General features: G+C 45.5%; 6 protein-coding genes and 1 non-coding gene across 7 annotated transcripts; 3 read left to right on the plus strand and 4 right to left on the minus strand.

Annotated features, from left to right (window-relative positions):
* The first annotated feature begins 1,402 nt into the window (after positions 1 to 1,402).
* Positions 1,403 to 1,518, plus strand: Pdw03_rRNA33. Its single transcript, XR_010715629.1, has one exon. It is a non-coding gene; the product is annotated as a 5S ribosomal RNA (ribosomal RNA).
* A 2,006-nt stretch (positions 1,519 to 3,524) lies between these two features.
* On the plus strand, positions 3,525 to 4,751 carry Pdw03_1438 (telomere-associated recq-like helicase; the record flags this gene model as incomplete). Its single annotated transcript, XM_066099901.1, has 3 exons — positions 3,525 to 3,787; positions 3,843 to 4,329; positions 4,383 to 4,751. 3 exons carry the CDS (start codon positions 3,525 to 3,527, stop codon positions 4,749 to 4,751), a joined length of 1,119 nt encoding a protein of 372 aa, XP_065957628.1.
* A 651-nt stretch (positions 4,752 to 5,402) lies between these two features.
* On the minus strand, positions 5,403 to 6,669 carry Pdw03_1439 (Protein kinase-like domain; the record flags this gene model as incomplete). Its single annotated transcript, XM_014679585.2, has 2 exons — positions 5,403 to 6,104; positions 6,169 to 6,669. 2 exons carry the CDS (start codon positions 6,667 to 6,669, stop codon positions 5,403 to 5,405), a joined length of 1,203 nt encoding a protein of 400 aa, XP_014535071.2.
* A 518-nt stretch (positions 6,670 to 7,187) lies between these two features.
* On the minus strand, positions 7,188 to 10,709 carry Pdw03_1440 (uncharacterized protein; the record flags this gene model as incomplete). Its single annotated transcript, XM_066099902.1, has 1 exon — positions 7,188 to 10,709. The coding sequence occupies one exon, from the start codon at positions 10,707 to 10,709 to the stop codon at positions 7,188 to 7,190; it is 3,522 nt and encodes a 1,173-aa protein (XP_065957629.1).
* Positions 10,710 to 18,559: 7,850 nt separating this feature from the next.
* Pdw03_1441 (uncharacterized protein) lies at positions 18,560 to 20,225 on the minus strand (the record flags this gene model as incomplete). The annotated part of the gene is made up of 6 exons (XM_066099903.1): positions 18,560 to 18,822; positions 18,888 to 19,312; positions 19,379 to 19,521; positions 19,573 to 19,794; positions 19,849 to 19,953; positions 20,025 to 20,225. 6 exons carry the CDS (start codon positions 20,223 to 20,225, stop codon positions 18,560 to 18,562), a joined length of 1,359 nt encoding a protein of 452 aa, XP_065957630.1.
* Positions 20,226 to 21,584: 1,359 nt separating this feature from the next.
* On the plus strand, positions 21,585 to 23,337 carry Pdw03_1442 (Amino acid/polyamine transporter I; the record flags this gene model as incomplete). Its single annotated transcript, XM_014679579.1, has 4 exons — positions 21,585 to 21,725; positions 21,787 to 21,857; positions 21,921 to 22,498; positions 22,550 to 23,337. 4 exons carry the CDS (start codon positions 21,585 to 21,587, stop codon positions 23,335 to 23,337), a joined length of 1,578 nt encoding a protein of 525 aa, XP_014535065.1.
* Positions 23,338 to 24,409: 1,072 nt separating this feature from the next.
* Pdw03_1443 (Fungal specific transcription factor, putative) lies at positions 24,410 to 25,615 on the minus strand (the record flags this gene model as incomplete). The annotated part of the gene is made up of 1 exon (XM_014679578.1): positions 24,410 to 25,615. One exon carries the CDS (start codon positions 25,613 to 25,615, stop codon positions 24,410 to 24,412), a length of 1,206 nt encoding a protein of 401 aa, XP_014535064.1.
* Between the last annotated feature and the right edge of the window lie 455 nt (positions 25,616 to 26,070).

A 26,070-nucleotide genomic window follows, 5' to 3' on the forward strand; every position in this document is an offset into this window, starting at 1 on the left:
GCTTTTCTAAACTAACCCACTTCTTCCTGAATCTCTTCCGTTACCTCGGATCTTTCCAATATTCTGCCGATTGAGATTGGGAGTCCCAAGTGTCACTTTCACCACGGAAATTATAAGAAAAACATAAAGTTAGCGAAGGGCAAATTTATGGTATCCTTCCCCGGAAATTCTACTTTTTCCACCAGCGTCGATATGTGTTTTATAAAGGGCTTTTTTTGCTAACTCATTGTTTGAAGACAGTCACATGCTTAAGCTCTTAGCATTTAGTCCTCCATCCTGTAGATCTTTTTCTCTCTTCTTCACGTATACAGAGGTTTCCCAGTTTTATCTACAACCTCATTTGTAGACAGCCTACCATCTCTCTTATATATGCACTTGCAAGGCTCTCCTCCCTGCCAGCTCGGAGATTGAGGAATTTTTACTAGTTAAAACAATGAGATTTGCTCATTCAATTAGTCATCTTGGTACTCCCGATAAAGAGAGCTGGCCCGGTGTCACTGCGCTCCCCGACTACAAAGGCAGCTTCCCCCGGTGGAAGCGGCCCGGCACCCCTCTATCTGCCGAACTTGAGAGTGCTCGCTGCGAGCAACTAGAGACTCTTCTTCAATACATTCCTGTGAAGATGCTTTCAGCAAAGCAGGCTTGCCTCCATCATTCTTTTTGCAGTGGAAGCTCACGTTACTCTGGACGCCCCCACCGAAGTAGTAAAGCAGTTGCTAACAATGCAGATGCGACAAGAAGTACTTTAGGTATCGCAAATATAGCAGATTCTATCTCAGAATCAAGTCACATAGTATAGCCATCGTGATGGAGTTTGCCGCATAATTTTGGGGATGTTTTCAGGTCGAATTGAATTAACTTTTTTTGTTTTGCTAAATAATCTACACTAATTAACTAATTTGTATCTTTATCGTTAAATAAAGAATCAATTAGTTATATTAGATTGTAGTTCAGTTAAATAAATAATCAATCACAATATAATAAATCCTGTATTTAGTTGAGATAGCTTGATGCAAGAACTATTTATAGTACCTGCTTTGAATAGTTAAAGCCGAATACATCTGGAGCTGAGTAAGCAGTATTATGTGTACTACTTTGAGCGTATCATATATCTATCTGCCTTTCGATGTCGTCAAACGCAAACATTGCGATGCTCCTATGCAACTACCTAGAAGCCATACTGATTAGACTGACATGTTCCTAGTATCCACCTTTTTGTCCCAATACCATCGAGATGATTACCATATGTGCGTACGATCTTATAGTTCAGGTGAGAGGGTCAGTGTAAGTTGTCACACGACTTGGGTCACCCTGTTTAAAGTGCACTTTCCATATTATCACACACTACCTACACCCATCTTTTTGTCCCATATAGTCCTCTTCCACACGGAACCTGACACATACGACCATAGGGTGTGGAAAACAGGGCTTCCCGTCCGCTCAGCCGTACTTAAGCCACACGCCGGTGAGTTAGTAGTTGGGTGGGTGACCACCAGCGAATCCTCACTGTTGTATGTTATTCTCTCTTTTTTGTTCTTCGTTTATCTAGCTCACAATGCCGCTATGGCATTCTAATTGGCGTGTCTTGATCTATCATGCTAACACTTATTCTACCATAGGAGTCACACTTCAATGAAGAAGTAATCTGGTTGATCGAAATAACTTGCGCCCTCTAGACAGTACTTGTTGCCGATAGACCTCCACGCCTTTCTCTTGACTCGACTCCGAGCCTCTTAGGCATCGATCGCCTTGTGCTAAGGTTCTCCGCGGTATAACAGCCTCCTTGTTTATGCAGAGGATAAATGTATAACACGTGATGTAGATACTGAATTATCACCTAGAAGAGTATGGATTTTTTCGGGGGTTTGAATTTTGAAATCCGATGCTTAGTATACTAAAGCTACTGCAAGGGATAAGCAAGCTTCCCAGAGGGAAGGTTGAATGTGTAAGACACGAAGTTCCGCCATAATAAATTTGATCTATTACCAGAGTTATCGGGGATGATAGAAGCATAGGGAACATCATAGCGTAAATTTCATTGAAGTATATCTTCCGATCTGTGGGCTTTGCTATCCCATCTATTTCGTGAAGCTAGTTTATGATGAAGACATCAGGTCGAAGTTATCTACCTCTCTAACCTAACTGAACTACTGGTTAGGAAGGAGGATGACGCTGGCTTCCCAACTTGGATTATTTCTAAACCTATCATACGAGTGAAGATTTTTCCCTTTCTTTTTGATATTCGCTGTATTTTAGTTATCCTATCCCAGATTGCCGTTGTAAGGGTAGAACGCCTTGTGAAAATCTGAAAGTTAGACACAATAACGTGGTTTGGAATGAACGGTCAACACTTCAAACGCGTATCAATAGGCTTTCACGATAGTTGCAGAGATCTGATTTTGCACTCGGGCTATGTCTACTGATTAGTTAAGGTCACTTTATTTTGATTATCCCTAACCACTAGGGGGGATTTTCAATGGGGAAAAAAGGGAATAAAGCGAAGACCCAGAGAGCCTAGCTTTATATAGTTGTATTATTTCTTTTATTCCAACTTAATCGCTTCTAAGGCGATTGATTTTCCTCTCTGCCGAGCGCCAAAAACTGACCAGCTCGCCCAATCTATGTGGCAATTTAGGTTGCTAGCCATCCCTCGGTGAGGACCCTATTTCTTTCTAAATCCTCAACGTAGTCCTCAAGTCAAAGATTGCTATTTTTTATATAACAGTGCTTTATATTACCTTTCCTATCATCCGCAGTTACTTTGCTGGTCTAGAAGTCTTACTATAATAAGAGTACCTGCAATCATCTATTACTACTCTGCTTTCTCTCTTATATTAATCACAAAAGGATTATAAACACTTACACAAGCTCAAGACAGATCTAAATTTAACAACACGTTAAACTTCAAAAGGAAATTCTGTAAACTCAACAGAATCCACTTTCTATAAATTCCATCCAGTCAGATTTAGGTTGGCGGACTTCTCTTTGTTTCTTCGACGACATTACTCATCCACAGCAGCAGTTGTGAGCTAGATAAACGAAGAACAAAAAAGAAAGGAAAAAAACATACAACAGTGAGGATTCGCTGGTGGTCACCCACCCAACTACTAACTCACCGGCGTGTGGCTTATGTGCAGTCAGTAGTCCGGTGGGTGTCGCCCGGGTGAGTTTAGGGTGAGAATCGCGCGACCAGAGTGACATAGGGTGAGTGCGCTATAGACAGGGTGAGAATCGGGGTGAGAATCATCCGAGTCGCGCGACCGCCGCACTGACCCTCTTCTTGGCTGAGCTAGTAAAGTAAATCATTGGACTGTCTAGTTCCTCTTGAAACTCTCGGTGCCTTGGCATCTGCACGTTACTTGAACTGGAAGCGCAAAGAAGTTCGCTGATTCCTACCTCTCTATGGCTGAACGTTCGGGTTACCATTGGATAAGATTATCCCACGGTCAATCAGCTTATCATCACGTGACACCCGAGCTCATTCAGATCTCAGCCCCTTCCCTTCAACGACCGATATTCCAAGTATGCCGTCTGGTTTACACCATATGGATGATATCACTCCACCTGGGAGCTTCCTTAACCCTCCCCTCACGCCACCTCCGACCGAAAAGAAAAAATTGTCGAGAAGTGCTCAAGCAGTATTAGACTGTTTAGAACTTCATCGTGCAGGTCAAAGGCCAGCACAGCCTTGGTGGCGGCACCGGCTCGTTCAGGACGATTATACAGAAGTGTTGCGTGTGCTAGATGGTGACGAAATTCTTCGAGGTTACGTGGAAGACAAAGTAAGGTGAGTACGTCAATCTTTAGGTCTATTCAAAGCATCTTGTTCAGTTGTATTCTAGGCTCGACTACGACCCTTTCCGGTCCTGTGTGACTATCCGAATGCCAACTCCTCTCCATGACATTTTTTGTGCCAGGGTAGTGTCTGAAATTTCGACCCAATTGGGGAGATTTCAAAAGAGTGATAAACCCTTCGCTGATTTTGCGAGGAAGATAGATCATAGATCTACCACCCGAATTTGGTTACCGAACGATACAAAAAGTGGAGAGCAGACTCGTTCCGAACGGAACCCAGATGCATCATTCAAGCACGAGAAGGCAAAATACCCGGGTGTCATCATAGAAGTGTGCTATTCGCAAAAATTTCGCGCTGCTGCGGACTTGGCGGATGATTACATCCTGGACACTAATGGAAATGTGAAATTGGTGATTGCTCTCAACATCGAGTATAGAGGTTCTAAAAAAGCCACTCTATCAATTTGGCGACCAGAAGATATAATTGTGGATGGCGTGGAGGAACTTCGCGCTATCGCTAAGGTTGAAGAGCTGGTACATTCCCTTGCAATTGCAAAGTTAGAAGAATTAGATACTGACAGTTGCAGCCTTTTCGAACAGCATCTGGACACCCAGCTGATGAATCAGCCGAAGAACCTGCGCTGCAGCTGGCGCTTCGGGACTTTGGTCCCACGAGCATTTCACAGGAATACGCCGACCTCGATCAGATTATTATGATTTCATCGAGGCAGCTTTGTGACTTTCTTTCGTACGCCGAAGCAGAATACCAACAAGAAGTACTCGACGAAGGCATCGTTGATCCATTCCCCCCGGGCAAGAGAAAACGCCGTCGGCCTCAAACTCCCCCTGAAAACATAAGTTCGGAAGAAGAATTGACCGAAACGATGAAAGCAATCAAACGTGGGCGTCTTGCGCGAGATTCGTTCGGGAACAGAATCCGGGGACCCGAAATCTAAGCTGCATCTGGAGGCATGTATAAGGATGGAATAGGCATATCGGCCAGCTTCAAAACAAATACAAAACAATGTCGGAAATAGCCAAATGTAAAGATTAATATCACTATTAGGGGCTGCATACTTCATGACTCAGAGGCGTTTCTGCCATTAACAAGGCTTAGCGTACCTTGCAGCAATGAATTGGGAAATGGCATGAACGGCGCAAAAATGTTGCTCAGAGCGTTCGCAGATACCAACATCGATCGCAGCAACAGCGGAACATTCAGAGAGACAACAAATCCAGAAACGGAAAATTTCGAACAAGCTTGATTGCCTACAGCTTATGCCTGGTAGATTTCGAGGAGTAATCCGGACAATGATTTCAAGAACAGGGTTTTTAACAATTACAACGATGCACAATGGCCTTGGCTACAAGCCCCTACCACTGTTGAATGACTATACCCCGATTTCTCGGTACTACAATCCACTGAGTATTCAGTCCTGATATGTCTTGTGCGGTCTCGTTATTTGCTATTCATGAACCGCTGTTTCTGCAGATGTTTCCTCACTTGCTTTTTCGGAATGTTCCCGATTGTCATCTACACGTGAGACCGAAAGCAAAAAATAAATAAGCGTCAGCTATACTATTCAATCAAGCTTCAAAGTGTTAATCTAATTATCCGAGGTCTCTTCCTCACTCTCCAAAACCTTCATGACCCGATCATAGAAGCCTAGCTTTCCAACACAAGTGTACGCACCATACGAATAAGCTATGGCCTGGGTCCTCTTGCTGCCGAGGCAGTTTGAGAGAAGGCTATCGCTGAGCTCGGCTGATTTTACCATTTCGATGTATTCTCCTCGCTCACGCCATAATTCTCGTAGTTCCCCATCAAGGGGCTGCCCATCCTGGTCGTATTTTTGAGGCAGATCAAAGGAGATGGGCATGGCCGTAAGAAATTCCGGGAAAGCAAGAAGCTCGATAGGAACCGTACAAGCTCCTTCCCAATCGATGATTCCCGTTACGTCGAAGTTATTCTCATCCACCATGATGTTACTATGAAGAAAGTCATCATGGGCTAGAGGAAAAGGTCCTTCGTCACACAAGGACAGCTGGCTAGCTATCGATTTGATCTGTGATGGGAAATTCTCGATAATCGCCAGCATTCGTTCCGCTGGGATAGGTCCCCTCTGCATCATTCGTGTGATTGTCTCTTTATCCCACTTAAACTTGACGCTGTCGGCCCACGCCTCGAAAAATGCAGTTGCTGTGTTAAATGGACCACCGAGTCCTGGTAAAGGACCACACTCGTATTCTCCCTCCTGGGTACGGATAATCGCCCCAATCTTTGGGAGTCTTAAGGAAGTTAACTGGACCTATAGTTTATAAGTAAGCGGCAAAGTAAGGAGAAAGCCTATCAGGCGGGCTGAGGGAACGAACATGACATCTTGCGACGGAGCGGTAAAAGTTTTGTCGGTGTTGTTTAGGTATCACACCACGATGTGCTTCGTAGCCGCCAAGGGCATCCATAGCGACACTACCAGGGAGAACTTCCATTAGAATGAAAGCGGCGCCCACCGAATTCTTCTCGTCAAACTCATGCGCAAAAACTCGTGGCACTGGTAAGCTGGAATGCTCCTTGATGAATTTCATTGTTGCAACTTCATTTTCGAGTTTAGTGCTCATGGAAATGGAGCTGTTGCTTTGAATATGAACCCGGGCCGCCCAACGAGTCCCATCAGAGAATTCCAGTAGACGAACAATGTTGTTAAGCCCGCTAGCAACCTGGTCTAAAGCGATACATTCAAAATGACCATTGAGACCCGAAGCAATTCGACAGAGCTCACTCCATTGAGTTCGATTGAAACACTCGGTAGTTTGACTGTCACTCTTTTGCAGGAAATCTTGAACCGTAGCCCAAGAGGTTGATTCGATAGACATGGTCGTCTAGATAAAAACACTTGACCTAGTAGAGCTGATAGTCCTGCTGGGATACAGGAGTAATAAGAGCAGGATATCGTTTCTTTATAGACTTTTGTAGGTGGAATTACAAGAAGAACGAAAAGGTCAGAGGGAATTAGCGGTGTGACTCATCAACAAGACACTTCATCTTCACTGGCATACCGTATCATACCAAAAAAAAATCAAACAGGATGTGACAGGATGAATCAATCAACCTACGAGCGTTTTGCTCTGTGGGTGAGGTGTCAGGCTCCAGCACAAATTGTTTGATAACTGATGCAAATACAATGATAGTATGTATGCAGGTAAAACAGTATTCAATTGGATGGACGGGGAGAGAGAGAAGGTGAGAGTGGAAGGAAGACTATCTAGTTGGTCTATCCTACATGTGATGCCTGAGGCATCCAACATCCCCCTCATAGACCATGTTCCATCAAACTCCCCGAATTCTGGTTTTCATAGTAAAATCCTGCAAATCATGCATTTCAAATATGCATTTAAATCATGCCGATCAAACCAACAAAAGTCTCAAATTGCTCCTTTGCCAATGCTTTTGTAAAACCGTCAGCTGCGTTCTTCTTCGTGTCCACTCGTCTAATGTCCACATGTCCCTGTGCGACAGCATCCTTAACAAAGAACCATCGTAGATCGAGCCATCTATTCGCGGATTTGCCACCTTTCTTAGTGAGCAGCAATTGCGAATTGATATTGTCTGTATGAATCTCAATGGGACGCTGCTCTGGCAGCATAAACGAGCGAGCAATCTTGCCTAGCCACATTGCATCCCGAGTAGGTTGATCTAGTGCACACCATTCTGCGACAGTGGTCGAATTGGCAGTGATGGTTTGCTTCTTTGTAGTCCATATGACTGGAGAGCCGGCGAAGTACCATATACTTCCTTCGGTTGACTTGCTATCCTCCCAGTCCGCATGAGATGCGTCCACATGCGCATAGAATCGAAGTTCTTGCGTACGACCAAGTGTAATGCCAACGTCAGGCATATGTCTCAGGTACTTGACGACGTGTTGCATGGCGTGAAGGTCTTCAAATGTAGGGTTCGCCAAACGATGTTGCAAGCGAGTAACTGCGAAGCGAATGTCTGGCCTAGTCTTGACTGCTAGCCAGTTTAACATGCCGACAACTGATTGATATTGATCAAATGAATCGTCATCTAGCACATTGGATGCATTGACAGGTGACTCTCTCCATGCGGCTGGCAATGGTGTATCCTTCCATCCAGAACCTGCATTTGCAGTACGTAGAACCTTCTGAATATAGGCTTCCTGAGACATAATGATCGTGCAATTGTCATAGTCTCTGTGTAGTGCACAGTTCAGATACTGCTTTGGTTCTCCGAGGTCCTTCAAATCAGTAGGTACTCCGTTGACTAGCATTGATCCCGTATCATCGTTATCGTCATCTCCGGGTTGTGGAAAGCCAACATCACGAGATACCACTAGTTTCCTAGTAGCTGGATCCCATACTTTGTAAACATGACCACCGTCCCCCTCATAACCAACGAGCTTTCCTTTCCATGCTCTGGGTGCTGCTTTCCTAGCCTGAATCCTCTTAGGCTTCGGAATATGAACGTATGCAGTTGTTCCCCATGGTTTAAGGTGCTTCAAAGAAGGCTCTGCGTTTGGAATCTCGAGCTCTTGACGCCAATGTGTTAGCGGCGAGATCTTGGTTTTCGGATTGATCAGTCTGTTGTAGATGTAGATGGCTGTGTCTGTCGCATATGGCCACATCTCTTCCGTCATCTTTGCATCAATAATCATCGTTCTCTGGATGTCGTTGATATGTCCACCGAAGCGCTCCACAGTGCCATTTGGTTCAGCAGTGTATGGTGGTGTGATCTCGAAAGTCATACCATGCTTCTCACCCCATTTGATGAACTCTTTGAACTCTGTGCCATCATCCATTCGCCAGATGCCTGGGTATCTGCCAGTGAGCAATTTGATCTTTTCACAGAACGCAGTAAGCTTATAGTAGGCATCACTTTTGTTCTTCAACATGATTCCCTCGATCAGTCGAGATGCATCGTCGACGACTGGCAACCAGTAGTTCTCTCCATTTGGTCCGGTAGGCTTCATTGGTTGTGTATCTACGTGGAATTTCCATGCCACATCCTGCACCCTTGCCTGTGGTTGACGAGAAATTTTGAGCTTTGATTTACCTTGGAAACAGGCATCACAGTCGAAATGCTCCGTGCCGTATTGTTCATCATCACCTAGCTGTTCAGCATGTTGTAATGTGGAGGCAATTCGTGCTTTTCCAGCATGTCCGAGACGTCGGTGGATCTCGTACGCAGTCACTTTGTTCACGAATCCAATTTCTTCATCATCAGAATCGGAATCTATGTCAGATTTGACCTCATTGGGGTCATCGTCGTCTTTTGGACTGACAAGGTACGGGACACCAGTTGATGTATCTCCATACCCCACAATGTCACCCTCACCATTTGTGAGATACTTAGTACGTGTGTCATAAGAGATGTCTTGCTCTTCAAGAAGCTTTTGCATGCCTAATAGCTTGCCGTGTCCTCCTTGAGTATAGTAACCAGTTGTCATAAACGAGTGCGTCTTACCATTTCTCCCTGGCAGAGCAGTTCTCACAATGATTTGACCATGACCTAGCGTGACAACTCTATTGCCAGAGTAGTCTTTGTACGCATAGGCAGTGTCAGGATGATCCAGTTGGTATGTGTGAAAGTCTTCGATGTCATGCGTCAATGTCTTGTCAGATCCAGTGTCAAGCAACCAATCGTTCCTCCTATCAACAGAATTGGCAGCTGCAACAACCATATTGTTTTGTCCATCTTGACGTTGAGCTCTCTGGATTGCCTTTGAATAGGCCCAGAGGTTGCCGGACGGTTCCCACGAAACTGGAGGGTTCTCACTGAGATAGGCACATCTCTTCGCAGTGTGTGGTCCAAAGCCACAGAATGAGCACATGTTGTTGTCATCCTTTTGTGTGCCATTACGCATCTCATTTGCGTATTCATGAATGTCTTTGCCATCGGCAGGCTGCTTGCGAAGACCCTTCTTCTTCTTCTTTTTAGCAGTAGCTGTATCATCCTCGACGGCATTGGTATCTTTGTTGGATTGGGTGTTGTCGTCATTGTGACCGTTGTTGTTGTGACCACCTCGGCCACCTCGGTTTCCTCCACGACCACCTCTTCCATTGCCTCGGCCTCGGCCGGCATTGTTGTTGTAAGTAGCATTAGCGACACCTTCCATGTCAGCTGCTGCTTGAAGTGCTCTCCAGTACTCCTCCACCTTGTCGAGGGTGAGTTTCTTAGGCTCCAGACTTGCAACTTCCTCCCTAATGAACTGTACTTTCATGACTTCCAGTTCAATGTTTTGAAGAACTTGTGATAAGCCGTGTGATGGGTGTGGTGCTGCTTTGAATCTAGCTAGCACGTGGTACTGTCGCTGGTATTCCTCAATGTACTCGCTTGCCGAGTTGTAGTCCGATCGTTTCATCTTGTCGAACTTCCGCATCTCGATAAACGCTGTCTGCATCCGATCACTTCCTTGTGTCATTGACATGAGTTCGTCATACAGTTGATCGGCGTATTTAGGCATCTTGGACAGGTTGCGTAGTTTGTTCTGTAGGGTGACGTCGATCTGGTTGTACATCCAGCTAGCAACCAAGCGAGACCAGTACTTCCATCTTCCGAATGAAGTATGCGACTTGTGAGGTCTGGGAATGTTGCTGTCTAGCAACCATTCCAATGCATATGGGATCAGCTGGTAAGCCAGTGCCTGTTTCCAACCACTTGGATCAGTGTCATTGTGTTCCAGTGTCCGAACTTTCTGGATTTTGGTCATTGCAATCGCTGGAAGACCATGTCCCTGATGGGGCGGTGTGTTGTCCTCATCTTCACTATCACTGTCATCCTGTGTGAATTGGATCGGATTGGTAAAGGACGGGATCTGGGGTTCCAATGGGTTGGTCGATGCATCAAGCGGGTGAGGGTTGGTGTCCCCCTCGTTGTCCGTCTCGGTGTCGGCCATGATTGGATGTTAAAGCTAAACGGAGCTTTTGCCGGCGGGGCTCGAAGGATTTCCTAGATGTTATTGGCTGGATCTGAATGTTGTGTCACACACAGAGGTGGGTCCACAGTGGGGTCAGATCGTCAAAAGTCTCCAGTTGAAAATGGCTTCAGAGAAAAGAGTTGCTAGTGGTCCAGCTAGCAGAAGAGGCTCATAACCTGATGCAAATACAATGATAGTATGTATGCAGGTAAAACAGTATTCAATTGGATGGACGGGGAGAGAGAGAAGGTGAGAGTGGAAGGAAGACTATCTAGTTGGTCTATCCTACATGTGATGCCTGAGGCATCCAACAGATATGAATTTTGAAGAGGAGCATCCAACAGTTCAATCTGAGAATTCAGCGCTTTCGGCAGAAGTCCCTCAGCCGTCTACAAACCCCGAACCAGATGCGACGGAAGAAGATATCATCAGCGAGCCAGTAGAAATGGATCATCACCCAAGTGGAACTCCTGATCGTGATGTTCCACCATTGGCAGCCGGCTTTGAGGAAACATCCCAGCCAATGGAAACAAAAAGCTACATAACCGTTCATCGGAAGGTTCCTGAGATCCTTGCGATGTGGTATGAATCACGTCAAGAAGTGATTGTTGTCTACCTATTTGAATCACGCATTTACTAGAAATTCTCCTTGGATGGCGGATTCAATATGCGAGCAATTCTGCAAGATCTTGCAAGGGATCATATCTTTCTGGTGGCCAATCAGTATGGGCTTGGAACTCCAGATGTGAACAGGGTGTATGAAACAGCTTTGGAAGAGCGATTGATATTGGTTGCTAAAACAGACAATCCAAGTCACGAAAAAGGGCTGGAAGGGACGATCTCGTTGGATAAACTTCGAGATTACGTTTTGAACTATGATGTTCATACGGGGAAGAGAAAAGCAGATTCTGCAGCCAATAGACCCGGGAAGCGCCAGAAAGAAAGGACATATGAGGAGTGATTGAAAATAATGATTTGCATACAACAAATTATTTACCAATGTAAGTCCATCAGAGGGTTCTTATGCAAAATTCTCTCATTCCGGTTTAGATTCCATAAACTCCGTTATAAGACGATTCAGGTTAAATGAGCTTTAAACCGATCTGTGCATATGGGCATTGTAGATTGGAGATAGGCATCTGCTCAAAGAGCAACACAAAGACCAATCAAAGTCTTTAAATTGACTAATTAAATTTCACTAAGCAATGGATATTGGAAGGGATCCGCCCACAGTCATAAGAACTGAGAATTCAAAGCACCACGACTCTAAGATATACTAACTCCACCAACAAGATGAACATACAACCCCTCATTCTGTTGCAAAGAGTCGTTGATGCGTCCACATTCACGACAAGTCACCCAAAAGTCCCACTCCTGTTTCGCCCAAGAAACGTTTCTTTCAAACATGATTTGGTCCTTCCTCTTAGAGATAAATGCCCGCTGTTTCTTCGATGATAGAAGGTTGGTTTCCTCTAGGCAACTTGCGCATAGTGTATTGATGTTGATGCGCCGCTTGGCAGGGAGTAAGTATGACCAAAAGCAAACAAGATAGGATCCAGGCTCGTGTGCTATAAATTTGATTTTCATGCGATGGGAATCGCTATCATGGCAAGAAACACAGAACCAGGAAACTTTTCCGTTCATTCTAGAAACTGTTAGTCTATATATTATTTCCTGGATAATATAAAGCTTACGTTCAAGCCTGCTGAAACCTTAGATGGGTGATTCAGGACCAAAAAAGGCAGTAATTGATGCCTAACAATGACTTCTGTTTGCAAGTTTGAATCTGATTGATGTCAGGCTGAAGATTCTAGCAAACGCTACCGGTCATACCTGGGGTTACGTCGTTACTTATGCCACGACTACGTCGCCTTCTTCCAAACCCCGGAACTATGAGGCCGCCCCATAAGACGGTTCAGCGTGGTTTATGCCACGACCCCACGAACTCGTAATGAGCAAACTACCTACCAGGTGGCTAGCGAGGTGAGTTGTCATAGAAATAAAATGAGGCCGATCAGTCGGTGGTGCCTTGAATCAAAAACAGTGTCGCACAGGGTGTCACAAAGGGTGTCGCAAGGGATGTCGCAAACCGTGTCGCGATGGTTGAAAGGTTATTGCCACGGATCTGTGGGTAGTCTATCCCAACTTTTGTGGACATTTAAATCAGCAGACGTGGTACACAAAGTCGTGGCTTTTCATAAAATTTTGTTTGCAGAGATACTATACCCTTTGTATCGTTCTTTAATCCCTTTTGAAGATAACACAAATGGCTCTTTCTATTTTCCTGCTTCTCGCTAGCTTTTACATAAGCGCCGCCTTGAGTGGCACTCTTGAAGTTATTGATTACGATGGTCAATGTGTGATATGGTCGAATGATAACAATGGCTGCACGGGATACTCAGCATCTTTTGGCCTCCTTGATGGAAACAGCTGTTCAGGTGAATAAAAATCCCACTTATTTACCATTAGTATTAACAAAGCCCTAGATATAAGCAAGGTTACACATGGTGCACGAAAAGACTACTCAACGTTAAATGTGGATGCTTGTGGCACGGAAAGCGACCGACCTGTGGCATGGATAGAGGTAAACGATAATGGGGTTGTTGAATTTTTCAACCAAAATGGAGACCAGACAGGATGTACATTGGAGAATGGATTAAAGGTTGGCAGCTCGTGTATTGCTTCCAAACTACCTTCCGCATCGTCTCCATTGACATCCTCTGCATTGGAGCCTTCATTGTCGGTGTCGTCTTCATTGGCCTCTTCTTCATTGGCATCGTCTTCATCAGAATCTTCCTCATCGGCATCGTCTTCATCGGAAGCTTCTCCATCTACCGCAACAGCATCATCGGGTTCGATCTCTAGCTGCACTGGGTTTGAATAAGAGAATCGCTGAAAGCTACACGAGTGAGCTTGTCCCTTCGAATTTCAAAGATCACATAGCTTTTTCTCCCGCTCTTAACAAGCATATTGGTCTCTTTGGATGTGGTTTTGCCCTAACGGGTTTTCCACATCACTAGCGTGAATGCGAAGGAGGTCTCTTATGTTTCGTTGTTCTGAATTTGTACTTACTTCATTGATGTACTTCATTGATGTATACCATCAACTCACTAGTTTCTAGATTGATTAATGTCTCGAGAAAATCAATTACGTTACTTCAGATATACTAGATGGGGTCAGACCGAGATATGGCACTGGTCCCGCTTCCCCCTATCCAAAATATACCAAAAACCTTTGTAAATGCAGTCATCAAATTCAATACATATCCAAATCACCCTGCCCAGGGTCATTCATTTACGGCCTTGATTTCGGGTGCTGTGATTTGCAAAGAAGCTCCGGTCGCAAGATCATGAAGCAACCGTCAGTGAGTTTTTTTTCGCATTATTATCAAATTGGGAATCTTCTATTATGAAATAATCTAGTCCGTTGAAAGGAGATGAGTTCTTGACTTGACAAAGCAAGCTAGGAAGTCATGATCCAGTTTCCAGTTGCCATTACATTACTTCTCCACAACGGTCGCAGGCTTTGCTAAGCCAATGATAAGGTCAGGGGAAGAAACAGGATAATATATCTATCTACTCTATGGTCAAGGAATGTGCCGTTAATCTCACATCGTTCAAACATATTCGATTCAATAAGTGGCCAGTGAGGAAGAATCTGAACTGTCGTTTTTTCGATAGTCAGTATCGAAGTCGTCACACTAGTCAGTGTTCTCATCAAAGCGCATGAACTCCATAAAGAGATCATCTACAGAGCTCATATGCGAATCTTCAGAAGTAGTTGGAAGAGTGGCGGTGAGAAAATAATCATCTGGGCTCGGCAATGTTCCATCACCCAAGTTCTCGAAAATAGTTCCTGTGGGCTCTGTCTGAAGCTGCCACTTCCTTTTTCGATTAACACAATTTGACCGAGGCTCTTCGATTGAATGTGCATCAAAGAAGTGCCGCCGTAGATGTAAGGTGTCAACATACTTCCTTTCTTTGCAGCATGGATGAGGGCAGAAGACTACGACTGAAGAGTCCGCTGACCCTAAGTGCTCGTCAATGTGATTCAAAAGAGTTGCTTTTGCAACCCATTGTTGAAATCTCTCGTCTGGTTTCTTGCTTTTGTCGCTTAAGCAGAATGGACAGAATCCTGGGGCAACAAGTGTGGAGCGGAAGGTTAAGAGACCACATCGGGGGTTGAGGCTATCGAGATGGCATTTGCAATGATTCTTCCAGGAATCTTCGTTAAGGAAGAGTTCAGCGCAAAGATAACAAAATTGAACAAAGCTGCGCTGTACGCGTCGATGGGCGCGCTTTTCGTTCTTGTAGCGCTGCTGGTATTGTGGACCATTCAAGGATTTTCTTCGACACTGTAGGATATGCTTGGCTCTCCCTTGCAGTGGAATGCTGTTTTCTTATCAACCTTTTAGTTCATAGCAATATTCAGGTACACTCACTCTAGTATGGACTTATTGCAAATTGGACAGCAGCCTTCTTCGGGGGCCATGCCGGGATAGTAAACGGTACGTTCTGTCGAAGTGCAAATAGTGACCATGTCTTCCAGGCACTGTCGACCAATTTCACTATCTAGCGTTGCCTTCTTCAATAGATTCTCGCTGAGACGAGAGCGCTCTGGTAGATATTTCTTGTAGATGTCGAAAAGAGGTGTTGAGTCGCGTTCGGAGAAGTCGTTCCCAGACACATACTCAGCGTATGAAGTATCCCACCAGTTTTTGACAAAATCCTTCTTCCAGGCTAGCAATCTTTTTGCTTTCTTGCTATAAAGACGAGCCCGTTCAAACACGAGGTCCCTATTTTCTTCCAATCCTCCAGCAATCTCCTGGGTCATGTGGGCAATTCTCTGATTCATCTTAACAATTTCATCGTCGGTTTGGAATTTTTCGATCGTAGCTGCATTCAGTTGGAGTGGCACGTTCGAGTCTCGGTGATGAGACATGCTTTGTTCCATATCGCGGCATTCATAGTCAGGCTCCAAATCATAGAATAAGGCCTGTATATCCAGTGCCTTGAGAGAAGACTGATATTTTAAATAGGTGTCATGATTCTGGTGATCGAGAGCCTGACCGCGAGTAGCCTGAGAAGCCTTGGCTGAAATTCATTAGTAATTTTGAGGCGTGACGGCACAGATGCACTTACGGTCAATCTTGTTGGCGATACCTCCTCGAATCCCATGAACACGCAACTGATCTTTGAAACCATCGCGCTGAGCCAAGCTAGTGAAGTTATGCCGCAATGAGGAGAAGGTCAATGCCTTTGTTGGTTTGGGTCCTTCAGAAGTGACCATTCTGAAAAATGGGAGATCTTTTGCAGTTTCGTTCCATTCCAGGGTCCATGACTCTCTTCCCTTGGGTGGTTTTGCGGCAAGAACCTCTGTCACAGTGGTATGCCCTTTGAAGGCACCATCTGCTACTCCATGAACAATGACCCAGAAGACAAAACTCTTTCCAAGTACCGGATGTTCTCTGAACCAATTCTTTGGCCTAAAGTTTCTATATAAGCATTTGCCCAATGCAATTATTTCAGTTAACAAACTCACAAGGTAGTATCGTCGCGATAACGCCAGCCTTTCAAGAATTCGGGATCAATTGTCACCCAACGTCTCAAAGACCCCCTTTCCTTGCTCCATTTGAGATGAAATGAAAGGTGCTATCAAATACACGTCAGTTTTGATATAATCAAGTATCAGACCATCAAGATACAAACCCTATAATACAAGCATTCATTTGAGTTGCGATAAGCACTTGATTCAATGACAGCCCCTGCTCTTGCACCCGAGCCAGCAAATAACGAAAGAGAACTTCCGGTCTGCACGCGTACTCTCTCGTGTACATAATTGTGACAGTCGTCCACAAACAGGTGTCGAAGCAGGTAATCTATGTCCTTTCCGTTGACAAGGAACCGCTCTCTAGGCTTTGTAGGGAGTTTGTATTTCACTGTCAGGGCAGTTCTAATATGCTTTTGTTTTTCTTATTAGCAGCTAGCTCCAGAGAAGGATAGTTGTTACCTCTTACGTTAAGAACGTCCTGCTTAACCTCATCGGAAAGGGGTCGAGAAGTGTCTCGCTCCCACCGTGACGTAAAGCTAGTGAATACATTACAACCCGACTTTTGGGCCGGGATGTGTTTGCGAGATACAATGTAAAACTCTGCGAAAAGTTTCAAAAGTTGGGGGGTCGGGACAGGCAAGTTGGGAAAATTCGAATCTGTGGACTCGTCACGGGAAAGCCTCCATCTGCTAATAATCAGGAACCAAGATCGGCGAGATACGAGTCAAACTTACAGAGCCCAAGTGACAACTGCATAGTCGTATTTTTCTAACGTGGCAGGCGCTAGCTCACGGTGGCAGATAGTATTATCCTCATCTTCCTTCTCGTTTTGATATTCACGTGTGAAACCACGTGATGCGGCACGTGCAATACGCTCCTGGAGGGCTTTCTGGAGATTGTTTTCGGAGAACATATTTTGGATGGTAAAGAAATTCAAAGAGAATCATGGCAGAGCAAGAGAATGGCCTCAGGGCTTTGTATTTATGTCTTTTTCTTGGGACTGGCATAGGTTCAGAGTGAGTTGGCCCCTATCACCTCAAGGGTGAGAATTGTCACTCCGTTCTCACCTCTCTCACCCCAGTCTCGAGACTTCTCACCCATATCACCCGCACTCACCCTAGAGTGTCGCTTAGGTGCTGAGGGCACGTTGACTATTGACTGTGCAGAATATGTGGCTTAAGTACGGCTGAGCGGACGGGAAGCCCTGTTTTCCACACCCTATGGTCGTATGTGTCAGGTTCCGTGTGGAAGAGGACTATATGGGACAAAAAAATGGGTGTAGGTAATGTGTGATAATATGGAAAGGTAAGTGCACCCAACCCTCTATCGACGAAACCCATGGTGCAATCTATGTATGCTGTTGTACGTTTTTGATTTTTTTGCTCTGCAAGTTTCTTCGCTCAACTATCCTACCGATGTAGTTGGTTTACGTTTCTCATTGTAATACCCAGTGGTCTACTACATTTTTCGATTTATCTAGCAGACAATATCTTGAGTTATTTAGAAAGACGATTATAACTGCTGCAGTAAACTCTGCAGCATTCTCATAGGTAGTTTCTGTCAATCTAAAATTCCTCACTTCAAAAAGGCTCAAATTGATTATAGGACCGAGGTTATGATCATGCAGAGAATGCAAGTTGAAGAGGTTCTGCCGAATGGTCCTCTGCCATATTTAAGGCATCGGCAGTCTACTTTGCCCTGGAGCCTAGCGCCTTTCGGATAATAGTGAAAATTTCAAACCCGACCGGCTCGCACCCTAGAAAAATGAGGTGCAAACCCGGAGCTGCCAAAAATGTCACGAGTAAACATTGCGCTGTCGCAAAACACTGCCGGGCACCAGCGATGTCAAACATGGGATGGAGTATACTTCCTCCGCCAGGTCACGCACCATGGAAGGGAAAACGGGCATTGAAAGCAGAGCTGGTGTCGCGTGTGCAGAATCTCGAGCTAAAGCTGCAGCAAGTCAACCAGGGAAGGTTCAACATTGATTCGCTCTCTGTCATCTTCTGCTGGCTATCAAAGAAGACATTCGGGATCAAAGTAGACTGTACCATTTGAATTCCTAACGATCAAGCGTGTCTTGTTGATGGGCCAGGAGGTTTCAGACCCCGATTTCCACCGGTCGATGGTGACTTCGGGCTACTCTGTATGGAGATTAACTTCCGATAGCCACATTCACCCCCTATCTTGCTCGATCTACCTGGTGCTGAGCATCATGAAAAAAGGGCTGGGCAAGTCTCTTGCGTCTCCGTGGATTTCACCCGCCCGTCTGCATGCTTTTATTTTGCCGTCTGTAGCGAGAAATCCCGTTCTTCCCCAAGATTGGACTCTTTGGTGTAAGCCCATTGGCTCAAGGGCCAGTTTAGCCGGGTCATTGAAACCCTTTGCGCCTTGTTCTTGCGCTGGGCTGGGGGCTTGACGACAACGATGTGTGTCTTCGAATTGAAGAAGCTGTTCATGCGGAAAGGAGGATCGGAGTTGATGAAGTGGTGCTCGAAAGTTGATGGTTCAATGTGGAAGACAAGGCATTCGCATTTGTCCTCTGTTTGGGGCTATTATTGACGTCTGGTGTATTCATACCGACCGGAAGAATTGTTTGTCAGATACCCGATGCTCCCCCTCGCGTTGGTAGCTCTATAGACTCGTCTTCCACACTCAGGTGTACGGTTTTCATAATCTGCAACCCTTGAACATGCTCAGATGAGTCAATAATTGGGTCTTCTTCTCCCTCCCAGCCCTTAACTCGCTCTGTTCTCACACTACGGGAGAGCCTGTGAGACAGTGTATCATTCGGATGAGCAGATCTCGACCGAGAATCAGACTTTGACGGCCCCCGATATCTATACGATATCCCCAAATCGTCCTCGTAGACTGCAATGAAAGATTTGAGAAAGGCTGTCAAGAGGAAGACGGCACTGAGCCCTATGTACATCTCTGTTGAGACCGTAGCAAAAGACCCGAGGAGACTTGGATCTTCTGAGGAGAGTTGGGCTAGGACATAGTGTAGACGAACTGCGGCGATGGGGATGAGCCTATCCAGTTAGGTTGGTGTAAGTATAAGAGTTCATTAGATCTATGGTCTCTGCGAAGAAACCTACAAAATCCGACTCTCGAGAGCGCAAAACACGACGATCTTTTGCTTTGTCGAGATTCTGACTTCCCAAATTGCAAGTGCCGCATAAATAATAAGCAAAATTTCGGTGGCAATATCGAGAGCTGTAATGACTTCCCAGCGAGGACGCTGCAGCATGATCAGTGCTTATACTAATTTGCAGTAGGGGGCAGGTCATACCAATCCACTACACTCAGCGGCACTGATATTGGACCAGGGATTGGAGGAACACCGAATTCCCAACAGAAGCGCGGATAGCAATGTCCACGCGACCATTGCCGGAACCATAAAGTAGGAGATTCGAAGTTGAATTTGGGCGAATAGGCCCTCATAGAACATGCAAGCTGTCATCTTTGAAAGGCCGAGCACAACGATAGAAACGAGATCGGCAGCATACACTATCTTCGTATTGTTAAGTACCCTAGAAGATAGAGAGGTTCCTCCACACCGACCTACCTTTAACATTTGTTCTTTTCTCGTGGTCTCGATACCATCGATCTGAGTTCCCCACCCATAGTGAACCTCGCAAAACACGATAATGATCTGGCCGATTGATGCAAGCTATTGATTTGTTAGTCCAGAGGCAAGAAGCTCAAATTTTGTAGTTTACAAAGAGCAGGATAGTACTGTACCACAAGAGCCCCAAATGTATAATCATCTCGCTGCAGTCTATTTCTATGGTACGAAGAGAAGGTGCGCGCTCCGAGAGAAAACAAAACCAGACACAAATTGAACGCAGTGATGACCACAACCAATCCACTATGGTCATGGTCATTATTTGTCGTCAGAGGCGGGCTCACACCCGAAGGCCATGTCTTCAAAGTAACCGACATAACAAGCTAAGAGCCTTGTAAACAGCAACGGGGAAAATTTTGGGACCAGAAATTTTCACATTTTGAAACGTGATCGAAAGGGTTAAGGGTATTTTAATTAATAAATCTGAATGGAAACACAAATCATCAAATGGGATTTGGGGCCGAATTGCCGGAAAGACCCAACGGGCAATCAACCCCTGTTCAGTAGAAAATCCGGACATGTTAAATCGGCAATATGAGCGATTCTAGTGCGCCACCATGCATACTTGACCGGGGTTTCATGTAAAAGAAGTGGGATTTGCACGGGGGGGGGGACAACCGGGTTGCATGGTTTGCAGAGATTGAAATCCTTGCCGATCCTATGAAGACTAGGTACTCCGCTGTGGAAGCGAAAAGGAGCATAAGCCGGCATTTAGGATTTGATTTTCACATTTATATGGCACGTCCCCTCCTTTCCTTAGAAAACTACATCTTGTAAGTCTTGAAGAGCTTGCCGACCTATGCCACTTTGCTAAAGTATCTACGAAGGATGGAATGGACTCCAAACAATGTTTTTCAATGCACCGTTCAGAGTAGGAAATAGAGATAATGGTACTGGTGGGTAAGACTCCCGTTTCCGTTCCTAGTAGTCCAATCAGAGGCCATACACCAGTAAGCGGACGTATAGCGGAGCACGGAGTACGGAGTATTTATTGCCTAAAATGCCATATTTCAGAGCGGCAGGAAATTAAAATCTCTGAACTACTGCAATGTCTCACAACCAAATGACCAAAGTACCCTGCTTCTGCTAGCGTTGCATAGTTGCATCATATGAGGCTTTAGACCCTAGCCACTTCGTGCAAAATAGACGGCTTCCCATGTGGCCCGGTGGAGAATAGTTACTCAAGATTCTACAGCCCCATATTAATTGTCTTGGCTGACTTAGGTACTTTGTACCATCTAAAAAAACTATTCAATGAACATTCTGATATGGTGGCGATGGATTCCCCACTTAGTAAAGGCACGAAGGAACAAATCCATGCAGCCGTAGCCTAGTGCCATCAAAACATGCTTTCTTCGAAATGAAAGCCGCTCTAGGCCCTGGCAAGAAGTTCAAAATTGTGGTATGATTATAAACCGAAACACGCGATCAACTAAATCAGACGGAGTATTCCGTAATTAGCCTTTGAATGCTTCCAGTTTTTCCTGTTCCCCTCGGCGGGGCAGCACAGGCCAGCACGCAGCACGGAGGCGTACTGCAAGGGATCCATTGTTTTACGGGTATTCCGGCCCTTAATCGAGGTCGGAATTAAATACTTTACTCCCATGGCCCCTCAATCCTGGTGAACCTAATCCTATCTCTATCACACGTTTGCTCGGATTGGCATTCATTGGATTATGGAAACTTCAATCAAAGCGACTGCGTTGGAGACGCTGGAACTGAATCAAGATCATTGGAACGTAGAAGTCTCCCAACATGGTGGAACGGCACTAGACGACGATGAAATGCATCGCATGGGAAAAGTCCAACAGTTCAAGGTTAGTTGATTTGCTTTTGCAGGTACAACATCCATAGCTAACGCTCTGCGACTTCAACTAGAGAAACATGCGACCTCTTGCGGCATTGAGCTTTGCATCAGTCTTGCAAGCCACTTGGGAATATCTGATCATGTGAGCAAATCATAATATCCTTAATCGACGGGGATGCAAGACATACATACTAACCCCTGCCAGTTCAGACTACCAGGGATTGGAGAATGGAGGCCTAGCGGGCATGTTCTGGTCATATATGTGGACTTTTGTCGGATTCGGATTCATCATTGCGTCATTGTCGGAAATGGCCTCGATAGCACCAACCGATGGAGGTCAGTACCATTGGGTATCCGAATTTGCCTCGCCTCGACACCAAAAATTCCTTAGCTACGTGACTGGCTGGATGTCGGTACTCGCATGGCAAGCCGGAACAGCTTCTGGATCCTTCCTCACCGGCACCATCATCCAGGGATTGATCAGTGTTCGCAATCCGGATTACGATCCTAAAGGCTGGCAAGGCACTCTCCTAGTGTTCTCGATGGTTCTGGTGACATACATTTTTAATGTCTATGCGTCAGACCTGATGCCAATCTTGAGTAACATCTTGATGATTCTTCACGTTCTTTCCTGGGCGGTTATTTTGATTGTCCTGTGGGCTATGTCTCCTCATCGATCTGCCAAAGATGTTTTCGTCTCGGATTGGGAAAATCTAGGAGGGTTACCTACGATGGGAGTGAGTGTGATGGTTGGACAAATCTCAGCTATCTATGGCTGTCTTAGTATGTTTCACTTGCCACATGAGGTTGGAAAAGTGGCTAATTAAATTACAGGTTCCGATGCCTGTGCGCATATGTCGGAAGAAATTAAGGACGCCGGCCGGAACGTACCACGGGCTATGGCTTGGGGATACTTCAGCAATGGAATCATGGCTGCTATCTTGTTGGTTGCCTACCTCTTCGCCACTCCCTCCGTTCAGGATTCTCTTAATGACCCCACCGGATTTCCATTCCTCTACGTGTTCAAGCAGGCCACTAATACGGCGGGAGTCAACGGGTTAACAGCCATCATATTGCTACCTGTCATTTTCAGTAACATCATGTTCAATGCCTCCACCTCTCGCCAAACTTGGGCTTTTGCTCGTGATAAGGGTCTTCCTTGCTCTCAATGGATTTCCAAAATTGATCCCAAGCGTAAGATCCCCGTCAATGCTATCGCCCTCTCTTGCATACTCAGCTGCCTGCTTTCTCTGATCAACATCGGCTCTGATACTGCATTCAACGCCATCATCTCTGTCAACACTGCTGCTTTGATGTTCACCTACATCATCTCGATGACCTGTGTGATCTGGCGAAAGATCTGGCATCCAGATACCCTGCCCGTTCGTCGGTGGGATATGGGACGGACCTGGGGATTAGCCGTAAACATCATTGGCCTGTGCTACTCCTTTTTCGCGATGTTCTGGTCATTCTGGCCAGGTGAGCTGCCAGTCACTGCTGAAAATTTCAACTGGAGTGTCGTGATCTTCGGGGCGGTTTTTATTCTTAGTCTTGTCATGTATGTCATTAGGGGGCGGAGAGAGTATTCTGGCCCAGCTGTGAATGTCAAGCATGAGGACTAGATTGGTGTACAGCTGAGCTGACCCATGATATGACCTGGGTTTTGAATTTTTTTTTTGTTTTTTATGTACCTAGTTAATTTTACCCATTCACATACCACAATTTTTTAAAAACCGTGAGATCGCCACATTCGGTGTTCGTGGGGCATCCAATATTGCAAGTTCGACGGTGTGTTATAGTATAATTCTATGGCATTATACTACGGGGTGAAAGAGATCAGATATAATTTACCTGTACTGCCCAAGAATATTTAGATACCCTATTTACAGTCAAACTTAAACTGCGACTCACTTTCAGTTGACATAACTGGCGAGATCATGAAGCACCTAACATATGCCTCGTACTTCACTATGAAGATGCAGCACCGAGGAAATTTCTTTGGAGAGGTTGCAAGGGTTTCTTAATAGCTCCTAGAGCTTGCTGGGGCCATCACACCCATTTGGAAAGCAGCAGGCGATTCCGATAATGGCAATTAGGTCAGGTGTGGAGGGCAGACGACGTCCATGGGGTAACATCATGATTACTGAGGTCCATCACAATTATTCTGCATGGTTCCATGTCTTTGAGTTATGTTTATCGTCTCATTGATGCTTATAACTATCTGGGGTCACATCAACCAAGTTGATATGCAACCGAAAATCTCCGAACACAACAACACGCTGACTTCTATAATCTACACATACGCTCTAGGTTGAGTCCTAGTGGGTGAAATTCTTGTAGAGAAATAGAGGTACAACAAACCTTTTACCACTGCCACGTGAGGTTCGGATCCATCATCACGGCTGAGCCTGGGAACATCTGACTGGGCCCTATTAAAGGGAATCCACAATTAAAACTCTCATCCAAACTGTGTCCATCGAGAACTGCAGCCGGAAAGGGCATCTGCGGGGCTAATTTATTGTAAATAAGGACAGGAGAAGAAATCAATAAGGACGACCAACCTGAGATTAGGGCTGAGTCATCGTGCACAGCTTGGCCCTCTGTTATGGAATTAAGCTGGTTGTGGTAAAGATGATCTTATTACTATAGAGTTGTTGCGTAGGATAAGTACGCTGCTTAATAATACGTATGTCATCATCCATCCCTCACACCCTCTGCACCCATGCTAGAATTAGCCGACTTTTTAGCCAGAACATTGCCGAGAGTGTCTGCTGCTGTCTTTGCTTCTACCGATGAATTCCCTGACCTTGACCAGATACCATGTGCCCTTGTTAACGCTGCCATGATTTGGTCCAAGTTGTGGCCATCAGCCAGAACCGCTGGATTGCCATATCTCTGTCGTGTGAGAAAGCACAGCATCATCGTGGCTGTTAAAAACTCATGCTTCATGAATGAGGAAGTTGGCCATCGCATCATATAAAGCTGCCCATCCGGGATAGTTTCCTCGTCGAGGATTCGCTGGATCTCCAAAATACCCAACGCTGCCTTTATGCAAGAGCTACGCGAGTAGGAGTACGATGTCTGGTTATCGGAAGTTGCGACTAGGCTCGGGGTTAGATTCTTGTAATGTAGCATCATTTGACCCTTGTGGAACATCAGCCTGAGAAAGAGCCGATTCATAATCACTTGTGGGGGATCGGTCACGGCCGCAGCCATTGTCTTCATCCGGAGGTAGGCAGGAACCGTTGTGTCTGCGTCATGCAGAATGCGATCTAATCGCATTACCTCGTCGTATGCTACCCGTCGCACTGACGCGGTGAAATCGATCATCGCTCCCAGGGAGGCAAATATACGCCGCCGAGCGACCAGATGCGAAACTGTAGTCATCTCCATCTCTGGTCTGGACGGGGGAAGCTCGGAGCAATCCTCATCGAAGTCCGAGTCATTCAGATTACGGGGTTCTGCCGTATCACATTGCCAAGCCTTGATCATACGCGGCATGCCGATCTGGGTGGAAATCAGGATGTCTCCCTGCAGTATCGTGGCCCATAACCGCCGTCGCATCTCTCCCGCAAATGGGGAGATCCCTGGCAAGTGCGACAGATCCCGATGGTAACCCATGCGCAAAGCTATATTGACCGAGATTCCCAACAGGATCCAGATATCTCGATCGGCATCCTTCTGAATAGAATACTCGACGGTCAAGTAGTGGTACAGCGTTTCAAGAACGTAACGCCCGGATTTCGCTTTGGTGTATTCGCCCAGAATGAGACACTGTACTATCTTTTCGCGGTAGGTATCCGCCAATGGATTCCGGACGCCGGGAGATGGGCGGGAGTCTGCTGCACTTGAAGCCAGCACCACGAGACATATCATAGAGAAGAGGAGACCCAGCCACATAACTGAGGTCTGGGACGGATTCTCCCAGAACCGTTCATACTACAGTAGTAATTGTTAGAGCTATCACACTCTATTCATTGTTTTGGAAATGTTGTCCGCATACCTCGCGTGAAAATTGACCACTGTGCAGACATGCTGAAGAGGATGATACCCTGTGTCAGTTAGTGTTCGCATATTGAATGTCAGGGGCTTAAATGGCGCCACGTCCAATCGATTGAAGTACTGAGAAATGTAGCGATTGACAGCAGTTCTATCGGGTAGAGCCGCCAAGATCTCATCTTTACCTATAAAGTATAACTTATTACTTGTGGCCTTCGTTAGGTTAAAGATCTAGATTTCTACGAAGTCTATACTATTATCGCTAAGCCTAGATCTTTTAAGATATTAATTGTAATTGCTATAGTAAAAGGCTAGTGTATATATTATATTAATGTTATGTTACGCACTGCCTAACT

The sequence above is a fragment of the Penicillium digitatum genome, chromosome 5, assembly GCF_016767815.1.
Source record: "Penicillium digitatum chromosome 5, complete sequence".
Classification (NCBI taxonomy): Eukaryota; Fungi; Ascomycota; class Eurotiomycetes; order Eurotiales; family Aspergillaceae; genus Penicillium; species Penicillium digitatum.